The 13,649-nt window shown below is 46.5% G+C and overlaps 1 protein-coding gene across 2 annotated transcripts; it reads left to right on the top strand.

Moving 5' to 3' along the window:
• The first annotated feature begins 499 nt into the window (after positions 1 to 499).
• grb7 (growth factor receptor bound protein 7) lies at positions 500 to 13,339 on the top strand. 2 transcript variants are annotated; one of them, XM_030098831.1, is made up of 15 exons: positions 500 to 699; positions 4,967 to 5,242; positions 6,105 to 6,231; positions 7,465 to 7,621; positions 7,696 to 7,817; positions 8,597 to 8,671; positions 9,211 to 9,348; positions 9,444 to 9,554; positions 9,662 to 9,760; positions 10,283 to 10,366; positions 10,479 to 10,595; positions 10,964 to 11,021; positions 11,143 to 11,230; positions 11,476 to 11,569; positions 12,356 to 13,339. In XM_030098831.1, the coding sequence occupies exons 2-15, from the start codon at positions 5,073 to 5,075 to the stop codon at positions 12,500 to 12,502; spliced, it is 1,587 nt and encodes a 528-aa protein (XP_029954691.1). In that variant the 5' UTR covers positions 500 to 699; positions 4,967 to 5,072; the 3' UTR covers positions 12,503 to 13,339. The 2 variants fall into 2 exon arrangements, with proteins under 2 accessions (XP_029954691.1, XP_029954692.1); XM_030098832.1 differs by lacking the exon at positions 500 to 699 and having other exon boundaries at positions 3,437 to 5,242.
• Positions 13,340 to 13,649: the final 310 nt, after the last annotated feature.

Below are 13,649 nucleotides of genomic sequence, written 5' to 3'. Positions count from 1 at the left end.
TGCTTTCGTGAGGTTCCTGCTTCAGTGATTCAGACTGTAAATATGTAACCGAGCTGATGATCGCATTACACGCACACACACACACACACGCGAGAAAGCAAGCGTTTGTCTTGTCATAAGTTTTCACCGCCAGATGGAGACAAATCAAATCCTCCAGAACTCCGTGTTTACTGCGTTTAGCTGCTTCATTTGTTTCAGTCTCAGAAAAACAAAGGTATAACTTTGAATGTGCAGAAACCAAAAATGTTTGTGTATTTTAATCTGGATAAATTTTCAAATCAAAACAAAACAAACGAAAAAAGCCCTTCGGTGTTTTGAAGTACAAACAGGAAGTTCCTTAAAAGGATCGAACAAGGTCACGTGAACATGAAGATGACGTAGTTGTACTCGAATCCAGAAGAGGAGCTTGACTGATGTTGTTCCAGAGGAGGGGCGTGGCCTTGTTTCCGGGAGGCGGGGCCACAGAGCGCACCTGTCGCTCAGACTCCGCCCGGCCCGCCCTCCTCCCTCTCCCCGCTATCCCTCTTCCCTCTCCCCGCTGGCACTCTTCCCTGGCTCGGCTCAGGTTTGGTTTGATACGCAGCGGAGAGGTAAAGAGGGAGAGAGACAGAGCGGTCCCCCGGAGAAAAGCCATCATCATTCAGGAAGCCTCCGTGATGCCAGAGAGCTGAAACCCGCCGGGACGACTCCAGCTCGCAGGTCGGTTCACATGCTAACAGGCTAACAGCGAACAGGTGCAGCTTGCGTTCAGTAGACAAGTAAAGTTGAAAATACAGACAGAAAGTCAGCCGGACTTAGCCGAATATATGTCTATGCCATTTTATATCCACTCCAAGTTTTCTGGTATATCAGATGGTTATTAAACAAAGAAAATAGATATTTTTGAAATTTTGGTATGAAGTTCTGCGCGGTAACTTGAACTCACCTTTTTTGAATCTGGATTGAGCATTTTTTTTGGGATTATGAAGAGAAGAAGTCAACCGAAATTAGCCGATAACAATGTCTTAGTTTAGTCATTAGAGTGTTTTTTTTGTGTGTGTGAATTATGACGACTGTTATAGCTACAGCGCTGATTTTAGACATTTTTAATACGGAGTTCTGCAAGGTAAACTGATTTGTTGTGCTTCTCTCTTCTATCCGTTCACGAATCAACGTTAGTATAAAGGAAAGAAATAGCCAAATATATGAACGACCCGATTTAAGTTCACTAAGCTCTTTTTGTGTATTTTAAAAATGCGGAAGTCTTATTTTTTATTTGCTATATTTTCATGATGAAGTTCTGCATGTTGTCGTAAAGTCACGCGTTTCAGCTCTGATTCAGGCTTTATTGAGTCTATAAAGAAAAATGAGTAAATCTGTTTGCGGGAAAAATGACTTCAGTTTACATTTGAAGCATTCATTGGGTACAAAAGTTAAATTGTAATACTTTACACATCTTTTTAAAACTCTATAAGCAAAGTCAGTATAAAGAGATGAAACCATTTGAAGTTAGCTGACCAGAAGATGACTGTTACTGTTTATTTCACGTTTAAAATTCTATTCGCATTATTATTTTTCTTTTTTTTTTTTTTTTTTTTTTTTTTTTTTTTTTTTTTTTTTACATGAGGCGAGTCTTTGTGCATCAGTTTCGCTTTGAATATATGCAGCGGACTTTACGCTTCATGGTCATAAAAGTAATGTTGTTGTGACCTGAACTTCCAAACCAGCATAGATGAGTTGATGACTATGTGTTTTGTTTTATTTTTCTTTCTTTCTTTCTTTCTTTCTTTCTTTCTTTCTTTCCCCAACACCATGAACACAACCTTGGGGGCGGAGTTAATTATAATTATAAAACAACATAATTCTGTAATCATCATCAGACAGAAGCAACCAACAGGTTACAGTGAACCACTGAATCCCAAGTCTCCCAGAATTCCACTTCCAATTGAAGTGTAAAAGTCAGAATCCCCATTCCTGGGAAAGATCCATCATGTTTTTAAGCAGTTTCATGGTGGGTGTTTCCTGCTGCAGCCAACTTTTGGTTATTGTCTTCTTTACTTGCAATGATTTACATGAAAGAAACTCCAGAACAGTAGGCCAGGTTTCTGATGGTTATTCTTCCTCATCCTTCCAGAATTTCTTAATTCATATAAATGTTAAATTTCCAAATGATATTAGAATTATGCTTTAATTTTCATTAAGGAATCTGGAAGGTAGAACCTTTTTATTCCTGTAAGTTATTCCCTTGTACAGACGTTTGTGCTCATTATATTGATCTGATGACGGATATTAAACTTTGCTTCTTTGTGAGAGTGTTTAGTTTGGAGTTGAACATGAGGCAGATGGGAGATCTGAAATGTGCGTAATAAATAAACAGAAAAAAATGATTAAAACTTGACGTCGAAGGGTTAAACCGTTAAACTTCTATCTTGTTTTTAGTAAAATTATACCTTTAATTATCTTTAATTGAACATAACAGCAGGTTTATTGACATGTTTTTTTCTTCTTCTTGCTTGCAGATATCGAAGGTAAAGTTAGTTGAAGAACATTTTGTTTTTTTGATCTCCTTTCTAGCTCTTATTTATGTGTCCTTGTGACATTAGGTTAAACCAAACAACTGCAAATTTACAAGTAAAAGTTGTAAAAAAAAAATCCTAAAATGAGTTTGAAGTGGTTCAACTCGTTTTCTTCAGGTTGAGGATGAAGATCTTTGTTACTAGTAAATCTATTTATTAAATATTAAACCTAATCTCAACTTTTTTTGACATTTCTAAAATTGTATAAACTTAAACTTCAACCTTATTATATGAAATGTTCTCATGGAAAGATGAAGCCAACTAAAATTAACCAGATTTAGCAGTAAATCAGTGTCTCTCTGAGCTTTAACCCAGTTTTTTTTTAAATTACAGGCTGAAGAAGATTAGCGGAGATGATCTGAGGATCAGATGAGTCTTTTTTTTCTTGACTTTTTGTCTTGTCTTTTGACTTTAAGTCTTCACCTTTAAAAATGTGATGGAAGAATAAAGTTATTAATGTGCATGTTTAGTCCTAAAGCTCTCTCGTACTTCCTTTCCTTGGTCGCTTGTTTTCAGCCTTTTAAAAGTCAGTTTCTGGTATTTGTTTCTCTTCTATTCTCTCCATATTAATTAAACCTCATATGGAGTGGATCAGAAAACTGAAGGCTCAGCCCAAACCATGAGTTCTTTTCTTCATTTCACTGTGATTTTTGAGTAACTCCTCGGAGAACCGGAGCCTGGCAGCTGTTCTCTGATTCCTGCTGTCAGACTTCACTGACTCAGGAAAGAAAAATGCGTCAGAAAGCCAAATTTTCCTTCTCGATGCTGCGTTTCTTCTGGTTTCCTGAAAGTTGTTGAGTCATATTTTATTAAAATCTGATCCGTTTTTTTTTTTGTTTTGTTTTGTTTTTTTTTTTTTTTGTCTTTTAAAAGCAGCCTGGTGGAAATAGAGAGGCTGGGACTGAATCCCTGTGATTTACTGTGACCGTCTGGCGGTCTTTGGTCCCCGAAGCCGAGCCTGCAGGAGGATCCGTGTCCTCTGGATTCTGCTGGATGTGACAGCAGCTCTGGTCGAGCAGGTTTCCTTCTGTCCTGAAGCCAAACTGAACCCTGGTGAACCTGCCGATGTGCCGCCGCCGTTCAGACTCCAGTGGGACTGAAAGCTCACCGGCTTGACGCGCCTGATGATTATAGAGACGCTTCAGTTCTCCGTGAACTCCTGCAGACGAAACCAGACTCTTTCAGTCCAGGTCCAGCTCTTCTGGTCCAGGTCTGGTGGTCCTGTGCGACCTGTAGCCTGAGTCTCCTGCCTTGACTCCCAGTTTGGTCTCCATTAGCTGCTCCCAGATGTGGGCGTTCCAGAGGGAAGGCTTTCCAGGCGACAAGACAGGAATGCAAATACGAATCAAGTCCGTCCTGCATCTGTCTTCTTGGGTGTTGGACTCGAGGCTTTGGGGGTCCAGAGGTCGGTCCACGACCTGCTGGATTAAACCTCTCCTGAAGTATCGGGTCCAGAACAGCAGGGATCGGGGATTTCTGAGGTTCTTTGAGTTTTCTACCAGTTTATGAAGGAAGTAGCTCCTCAGTTTGACTAAAATATCCAGAAATTTATCTCAGTTCTATTGTTTTTCTTTTTAATCTGCTGTGAGAAACTGAACAATTTTAACAGTTGTGATACTTTTAAAATATTCATATGGCGTTGAACGTCTGGGGTCCTGGATAGAAGATGTGGGTTAGGGTTTGTTTTCTTCCATTCTCACACGCTCAATGGAGTTTTTAATGACCGGAGTTTAATTTGAGGTTGTTTGGATCGTACCTGTGCTCCCAGACTTTCACCTTTTAGATCGAACAGTTTGGTATATTTAATTTCTTAATTTTCTCGGCTAGTTAACTTTAGCTTCCAGGATGAATTTGGCTGAATAAGCGTTTCATTAATCTTTCTGGCGACACTGGAAACTGTCACAAACCAACCAATGGTGGTTTGATGGGACGCTGGTTTCCAGAAACACGCCGGTCTTCAGACGTGATTTAATTGTTTCCTCCGGCGGGCCGGTGCCAGGTGACACAACCGCCGGCGGCACGTCACAGTGCTCGTAACGCGCCGTGCACGCCTCGCGCTCGCCGCTCATTGTTTTTAAAAATGTCGTGTGACGGGTGAAGCTCTTCTGCCCGGATGACGCTCGGCAGGCGTCGCCTGGAAATTCAGGTTCAGGTTAAACTCTGGCCGTCTGCCACCGCCGCTCTATTTTCAGGAACCACGGTGTGTTGTTGTTGTTGTTGTCGTAGGGTTGTGCGTGAGTGCCGAGTGTCATGTGCTTCCTTTGTTTTCACAGAAAACAGGCGTGTGTTAGTGAAGCCGGGATGTTTTTGAGGTTTTGTTTTCTCGGCTGCTCACCCCGCTGATGCTTGACTCCTCCACATGTGGAACAAACAGGCTTCATTTATGGACTTTTTCATTTTCTTTTTTCCAGATTGTTGGTTTTCTCAGTTCCTCGGGTGGAGTCGCTCTAGCAGTCGGCTGTGATAGAGGTGGAGTCCTGACCCCCCCCCCTCGCTGCTCCGCCGCCCTCGGGTATCATGATGGAGGTGGCCGGTCCGTGGACCGAAGTGTTCGAGACGTCGGAGAGGCCGGAGTCGCCCGGGGCGGACGAGGCGCTGCTGGGCAGCTCCACCCTGACCCTGGCTCCTCTGGTCAGCAAGTCTCCGTCAGTCCGACGCTCCCAGCCCATCCTCATCACCCCCAACAGGTACGACCAGCACACACACACACACACACACACACACACACAAACCGAAACACCTTCCTCATGGCGCTGATTCATGGCTGGAGCAGCACAAACACAGCGGGCTGAGTCACGAGGAGGTGACGGAGGTGACGGAGGCGTGGGGCGGATGTTGACTCAGTGAGTGAGTCAGACTCGTCCTCCAGTCAGCCGATGTTTGAGGAGCTGGCGGCTTCCTGTTGGCGGCCGTGGTGATTGCAGAGCGGGCCGGGAGCCGCCGCCCGGCAGATTAGCGGTCTGGATGGACCGCCCTCTTCCATGTCACCCATTTGTTCTGCGAATTGATGGATGAAACTCCTTCCCCTCTCGGTCTCGTGACAAAAACAAAGCGCTTTGTTCCGTTTGATCAATGGGTTTGAAGGTTAACAGTTGTGATTTTCCTCTTCTGCTCGAACACACCGTACAAAGACTCATTCCACATGTTTAAGAAATAATATGATTGTAAACTCTTCTTGTTAAAATCACAACACGATAGAGCTCATCGAGAGTCCACAGATTTATATTCACCTGATTACATTTTGAAGGCAACAGGAATATTTGTTTTTTTTAGTTTTCACAGCTTTTCCAGAGATATCTGGACCATAATAGACCGAGGAACTACAATAAATTGGCTCTTGTGCGAATTGAAGCACAGAGTCAATGAGTAGCTTCAGTATCAGAATCAGCACTGAAAGCTAGCATTAGCAGCTAGCATTAGCCTGTGTGCAGGAGAATTGTTGATCAGGACTTTGACCTCGGAGCAGGAAACCAGCAGAATCGGTTTCGCAGCGTTTCAGAGCACTTCCTGGAGGAGATCTTAGAGGAGATTGAGTTTGTTTGTTTTCAGGGTGAAGGACTCGTCCTCGTCGTCGTCCTCCGTCCCGTCCATCCCGAACCCGTTCCCCGAGCTGTGCAGCCCCTCCAAGTCTCCCGTGCTGAACAGCTCCTACCCTCCACAGCTGGGAGACAAACATGTGAGTCCTGTTCCTGTTTCCTCATCCTGTCCTGGAGATCTGAGACCACCACACCTCCGGGTTGCACCAAATACTGATAATTAGAAACAATCACTGTCAACACACTCCTTCAGTTTCCCGTTTAACATCTTTACGTCACAGAGGCCAATTATAGACTGTTTTTTTATTTCCTGCTTTAACTTTGGTTTGCTTCATTTTTTTTTTTCTCCTTTTTTTAAATAAAAAATGAAGTTTGCGGCGCGTCACATGACAGCAGCTGTAAACCCGAGTGGTTCAGGATCTGACAGGCGACACCAGCCTGCGGATCCTTCTTTCAGGGCGTGTTTGATGGAGGCTGTGAGTGACTGACAGCCAGAGTAAACATGTGTGTGATTATTTCGGTGTCGTGCCACGCTCGCCCCGGGACCAGTTGTGTAAAAACAAGGCCGTTGTGTTGTTGTTGTGCACACCCACGTCAGCTGAACTCAGGCCTTCGGCTGTTAACCTGCAGCGCTGCCATCATTTACCCAGAGAATCTGTAATCCCGTCCCGTCGTTAAACACGTCCCTCCTTCATATAAAACCTCCGTTATCTGGAAGCATAACGATTATCTCCACAGCAGAGTCATGAGGTTCAAAACATCCTCTCAGATTTTTGGCTCTGCATCAACACTGTCGCGAGATGAAGCCAAGAATCTGTCAATGATTCACCGACGCCGACTCCCGGACAGGAAGCGCCGCGCGGCGTGAATCATGTTTACCTCCTCAGTCCCGCCTGAGCGTGAACTTTGTGTGTTTACGGCTCAAAGAAACCCACAGGTTGGACTTTAACCGTCCGTCTCCCCACGTGCCGTCACCGCGCATGTGCACTGCTGCACCGCGCCGACCCCTGACCCCGACCCGGCCGCAGGTCGCTCTGCGGTCAAGACGCCTCCCGGCCGGCTGAGGTCTCACGCGGCGTCCGACTCCTGCGGCCCCAAACCAGGACGAGCGAAGCGAACCTGCCCGACCGGAAAGCCGCGGCCGTCGGCGTCGGCGCCTGCGACTGGTTGGACGAGTGTCTGCCTCAGTCGGGATGAAGAAAGGCTCCGGTTGGAGGAGTCCTTCAGACTCGGCACCTCACATCGTGACGTGTTCTGTCGGGTCCAGCAGTGAGCGGCCGGGATCTCTCAGACCGCCGCGTGTCGAGCAGCTTCGTGGAGTTTTCACAGGACGAGCGTCTCCTCATCACCCGCTCCCTGTGTTTTGTGTGCAGCTGATCAAGGTGTACGGGGAGGACAACCACAGCCGCTCGCTGTGGGTCTCTTCTGGAGCGTCGGCCCGGGAGGTGTGCCACATGCTGGTCCAGACGGCCCACTGCAGCGACCAGGAGAACTGGGCCCTGCTGGAGCTCTACCCGTCGCTGGGCCTGGGTAAGGCGGAAAGCTGCCACCGCAGCCAGGTGAGAAGGTTCCCGACCCGCCTAACCAGCCCTGGGTCTCCTCAGAGCGCTGCCTGGAGGACCACGAGGTGGTGCTGGAGGTCAAGGGGACCTGGTCTGTGAAGGGCGACACCAGGTTCATGTTCTGCAAGAACTACGCCAAGTACGAGTTCTTCAGGAAGCCCACGGTACGAAGTCTGCACGGCACTGAAGACGCCGTCTCTCTGATTGACTCCAGAGTCCAGCGGCTCTGTGTGGTCCCGACTCCACAGAGTCCAGCGGCTCTGTGTGGTCCCGACTCCACAGAGTCCAGCGGCTCTGTGTGGTCCCGACTCCACAGAGTCCAGCGGCTCTGTGTGGTCCCGACTCCACAGAGTCCAGCGGCTCTGTGTGGTCCTGACAGGTCTCTGTTCCTCTACACTCCAGCTGCTCTTTCTACCTGATCCAGGTTTTCTTTTCACACGTTTAACGTCGTTATGTAATGAGTGTTGAATGCTTGAGCGGCAGAAACGTCATAAATGTGACAAACGTCCTCGCTTTCACCTTTCGAACCTTCCAGTTGACGATTATGTGTGACGCAGATGGTAGTTTGAAACCATCTGAAACATCTGGCGCTCGGCGGGAGATCAGTCAGTCATGTTTTCCCTCAAAGCTTCTTCTGAACGACGCCTTCAGTTCATTTGAAATACTTTACCTCTATGGAAATAGCTTCAGTCCTTTATATGAAGGTGAAACTGCAGGAAACAAAGGCATGCTGGGTAAGGGCACCCCCTCCTGGTTAGCTGATGAATTGCAATCATAACCAAGCTGAATGACAAACATTGTTTCCTGGTTGAGTTGCTTCTTTTACCTCCTCCACCTTTTCATGTTGTGAACTTCTGTTTTTCTCACCGAGTTGTTGTGCATCAGGAGCAGCTCTGAGTCTAATAAGGCCCCTCCCCCTCCTCCTCCTCCTGTCCAATCACAGCTCTTCTTCCCGGAGTCCATGATCTCCGACAGCGCCGACGTCAGTAAGGGGCTGATGTCCTCCGAGCTCATCCAGGTAATCCCAGCAGACCAACAGCTTCAGCTACAAAACCTTTTTAACAAACCGTGTGAACTGGAAAATGTCTCCGTTGCTGAAGAAGTGACACTGATATGATGCTTCACTGACTGAGACTGACGATAGCTGTTAAAATGAGAGTTAATCCTTCATACAAGAGAATTTTAAGACAGTTTGGTCTCCGGTCATTTGGAAAAACTGGCTCTTAAAGCCAGAAATAAAGAAGAAACTGGAACTGGAGTGACACTCTGCCTGTCTTTTATCTTAGTATATAATTTTTTTTAAAGAACTTGGTTTTCCTGATAAATTCCTTCTTCATGGTGCAAATAAACTGGTTCCTTATAAGTTTAATGAATAATGTAAGTTGGATTTATTGAGGAAATTGTAAAATAAAAATGTAGTGATGAGAGGAATCTTCCATTTGTTTACCGAGTATGATCGTCTCTTTTAAACTTCATGCTGTATTTTCTAGTTTGATCTTTCAGTTATTTTTATCTGACAATTAGTTCCTGTTGTTAAATCATGAACCCGGTTTCCAGAACCTGCTGAAGTCCGGAACGTGTCCGGAGATCCAAGGCTTCCTCCACATCAAGGAGTCCAGCCGGAAGGCCTGGAAGAAGGTTTACTTCTTCCTGCGACGCTCCGGGCTCTACAGCTCCACCAAGGGCTCGTCCAAGGTCAGGCGGGGGCTCCGGGGGGTCCAGGGAACCATCAGAGGAACGGAGCACCGGCCCTCACTAACCGGTGTCTGCGTCATGTGTTCTTCCACCAGGAGCCTCGTCATCTGCAGTACGTGGCCGACCTGGACGATCTGAACGTCTACTCGGTGGTGAACAGTCGGAAACTGTACGGAGCGCCGACGGACTTCACCTTCTGCATCAAGGTCAGGCTCAGATCCTCCGGAGTTCCTCCAGCTGTGCTCAGCGCTGATGAGAGAAAACCCCTCCTTGCTTTCCTGCATCGAGTGTGTGTGATTGTGTGTGATTGCAGCCTTCCAAAAACCCCATCCGGGTCCAGGACCTGAAGATCCTCTGTGCTGAGAACGAGCAGACCCGGACCTGCTGGACGTCGGCCTTCAGACTCTTTAAGGTGACCTGAACTCATCGGCTTCTCTTAGTGTCAAATATCACGCACTGTACCGTCAACTGTTCCATCTGAGCCCCGATTTCTCCAGTTATCTGACACAACTCCCAAAGTCTCCAACCAGCTAGTCTCCAATCCAACCAGCTAGCCACCATTACAATCCAACCAGCTAGCCTCCAATCCAACCAGCTAGCCACCATTACAATCCAACCAGCTAGCCACCATTACAATCCAACCAGCTAGCCTCCAATCCAACCAGCTAGCCGCCAAGCACGCCAGCTAGCCACTACCCGAAGTCACGTAATGCCACTTTTTACCACCAAGTGGTGCAGTGAGTCAGTATATCTCAGTTCAAGAAGCAGCAGCTGAAGAGCGGTGACTCACTGCTGCCACCCTGTGCACAGAAGTGGCATTACAAGAAACTAACTGTGTGATTGTGTGATTGTGTGTCTGTGTGTCTGTGTGTCTGTGTGTCTGTGTGTGCGTGTGTGTGTGTGTGTGTGTGTGTGCGTGTGCATGTGTGTTCAGTATGGGAAGCAGCTCCAGTGTAACTATCAGCTGTCCAAGTCGGCTCCTCGGAGTCTGGAAGGAAGTAACCTCACCGATGGAAAAGTGAGTCGGTCACACATGAAGACACTGAGGATGCTTATCAGCTGATGTTCACTCTGTTGAACTTGTGTGTTTGTGTGTGTGTGTGTGTGTGTGTGTGTATGTGTGTTTACAGTCAAAGTCTGAGGCCAGCCTGGTGGCCATGGACTTCTCAGGGAAGGCTGGAGGACGGGTCATCCAGAATCCAATGGAGGCCGAGAGCGCAGGGAGGGAGGAGGGCCAGGCCTGGAGGGTGAGGAGGGAGGGAGGGTGAGGAGGGGCCGGGAGGAGGGTGGCCTTCACATCGAGAAGCAGGGCAGCAGTTTTCTGACTGAAAGTGTTGCAGTTTTTTTTTTCATGTCAGGGTTTTGATGAGATTTAATGAGAAAGTCAAATCCAGTCAAACTAAAACTTGGTTTAGTTCCAGCCTTCACTTCAGGAAGTTAAATGAAGGCAGAAAAGATATAAACATGACGGAGGAAGTAAAGAATATTTCTTCTGTAACATCGAGTCTGAAGACCGTCAGGTTTTTATGAAGCTTCTCTCCGTGGGTTTATTATTGCGCCAGTTTGCTGTGCTGAAGATGACGTTGACCTTTGACCTTTTCCTGTTTCTCCTCAGAGACGAGAAGCTCTGCGCTGCAGCCTGCCCAACCTCACCTCTGCTGCCAGGCCGTCCTGTGAGTCCTGCTGAGGAGACGCTCCTGGAGGAACCGCCTCCTCCCTCATGCTCCATCCTCCTCCTCCTTCTCCTCTTCCTCCTCCTCCTCCTCCTCCTGACGCTCCTCCTTTTCTCTGCAGCCATCCACAAGACTCAGCCGTGGTTCCATGGAGGAGTTTCCAGAAAAGAAGCTCAGAGGCTGATTGAGAAGCAGGGCCTTGTGGACGGGTGAGTGCTGGACCTGGAGTTCCTGCTCCACCTAGATGTTTTTTCATCTTTAAAACCTCAAGATGAGTGTTTTGGTTTCACTAAAGTTAATCAATAGAAGCAGGTTCACTTTATTTATTTTTATAAGTCCTCTAATGTCAAATGAAATTGGCTCCTTTTGTCTGATTCCAGTGGTTGTTTCCTCTGTGTGTGGTGTGTGTGGCACGTGTTTTGTGTGGTGTGTGTGTGCTGTGTGTGGCGTGCAGCATGTTCCTGATCCGGGAGAGCCAGCAGCACGCCCAGTGCTTCGTCCTGTCGCTGTGTTACAAGCTGAAGACCAAACACTACCTGGTGATCCCGGTCCGTTCACTTCATCCTGCTGTGTGAAGTAATCTGATTACAGTCCGATCCACTTCCAAACCAGCCGTGCAAACACCTGAGATCAGAGGAGATTCAGGATCTGATCAGAGGTTAACAAACTGATCCTATAAACCTGCAGATCAATCCGATTACTTCATTCAGTCTGCATGTAAACAGGGAATCTGATTTCTCAGGCATAATTTACATGAATAGAAAAATGAGGAATTTATCTAGAACCTGGTATAAATTTAAAAATCTAACAAAAAAAGTTTATGTGCTTTTAGTTTTTAATATCACATTGTCTGTTTTGTTGACCCACGTCCTTGAAATCAGGAAAGAAAATCATTTAAATTACTGGAAAAAATGAGTCAAACTAGTTTAGCTGTTGGAAAGCATCAGTCGGGTTAAAAGCCAGAAAACATGAATCATTCCCAACAAGAAACCAATTATTAAAGCAGTCAGAGAGACTCTGTGACTTCAGAGAAGAGATTAAAGATTAAAAACGAAGAATTAAAAGATAAAAAGATCCCAAACAGATCGAGGTTGTCATCATTTACAATTTTATTCTTCACATGTAAACGATATAGATATGGTGTACGTCTTACAGCTCATATTTACTCAGTGGCCTCTAGAAACCGATGGTTAGAGTATTTAAACAAGTAATTGAGATTTAAAAGAATATCTATGAATTAATATTATTTCACAATAAATCAGCAGTTGGACTAACGGGTCTGACTGTCCTCTGGCTGAGATGGAGATTACAACCCGTGTGTCTGTGGTCCGCAGTGTGAAGACGGCGGCAGGAAGTACTTCACCATGGACGACGGGCTGACGCTCTTCATCGACCTGCTGCAGCTGGTGGAGTTTCACCAGATCAATAAAGGCATCCTGCCGGTCTGCCTCAAGCACCCGTGCGTGTGCGTGGCGCTCTGAGGACGTCCGGGCAGACCGCCGACCCCCGCCCCTCGGGATTTTAACCACTCCCACAACACGTGCGGCTCCAGACGGGTTGTTCTTTTAATGTGTTCTTAAAGAGCCGCGTCAGAAAAACACTCCTGCACTTTCATGGGAATCGAACCTGCTGCCACGACAGGAGGAGACCACCAGAGGGTGCTCTGAGGCCACGCTCAGACGAGAAGGGGACGGATGATGGATTTCTGATACTGTTGTCGTGGAAACGGCCCAGGTTGCAATCATGTAGCAAAAAAAACCCCTTTTTTGTGTGTGTGTCTTTTGAAGAGGAAACGCTTGTTTTGCACAGCGACGGTGACGGAAGATCCACTCCGATGACGGACATCAGACGGAAACGGAGTTCAGGAGAACTGCAACGCCGGTACGTACCAGCAGGTGGTGCAGTTTCCACAGGTCAGACGGCGTTGTAGCCAGCAGGTTAGCTCGCTCACCTCCTTGGATTTACAATGAGTTTGCACGCCTGAATGTGGAGTCGATCAGGACGTCCGACTTCTCCTGCTTTAACTCCTAATTCCACACTGAAAAAAAAAAAAAAAAACTTGTAAATAAACTGGGACTTTCTGCATCTTGAAGGAAAAAAAACAACCCTCTTCAGTTCTTGGTTTGGTGGCTGTGTGAATGTTTGTGACTTTTGCACTTCCGCTTCGTGTTTTTATCATGAAGGTTTGTCGTTGAAATGTCTCCTCAGCTCTCAGTCGTTTTGTTTTGTCCGGCAGTCTTTTGTTAGTTTTATTTGCATCATGTGTCTTCATCAGGCCTGTTTTTTATATATTGTGAATTAATAATTTTCATATTAAAGAATATTTCTTACAGTTAAATAATTTCTGTGTATTATTCTACTGGAGACAGGGGCGTACATGTTGCTGTTAACCAGATGATCTTTAGTTCGGAATCATTGCAGAGCTGTTTTTTTTTTTTTTTTTTGTCCAAACTGACTGAAGACAAGCAGAGCAGTGTGAAGCAACATAAAAGACTGGCTGCAGGTTATTGATCCGAGATCACAGATCCTCAGCTGGAAGGCTGCAGGAGCTGAAGATGCTCATTTCGCCACTGAGAACCAAACCAGCACACATACACCACCCCGACCACCACCTCCTCCATCCATTCC

The sequence above is a fragment of the Salarias fasciatus genome, chromosome 8, assembly GCF_902148845.1.
Source record: "Salarias fasciatus chromosome 8, fSalaFa1.1, whole genome shotgun sequence".
In the NCBI taxonomy this organism is placed as follows: Eukaryota; Metazoa; Chordata; class Actinopteri; order Blenniiformes; family Blenniidae; genus Salarias; species Salarias fasciatus.
This window is presented reverse-complemented; position numbering and strand designations above follow the sequence as displayed.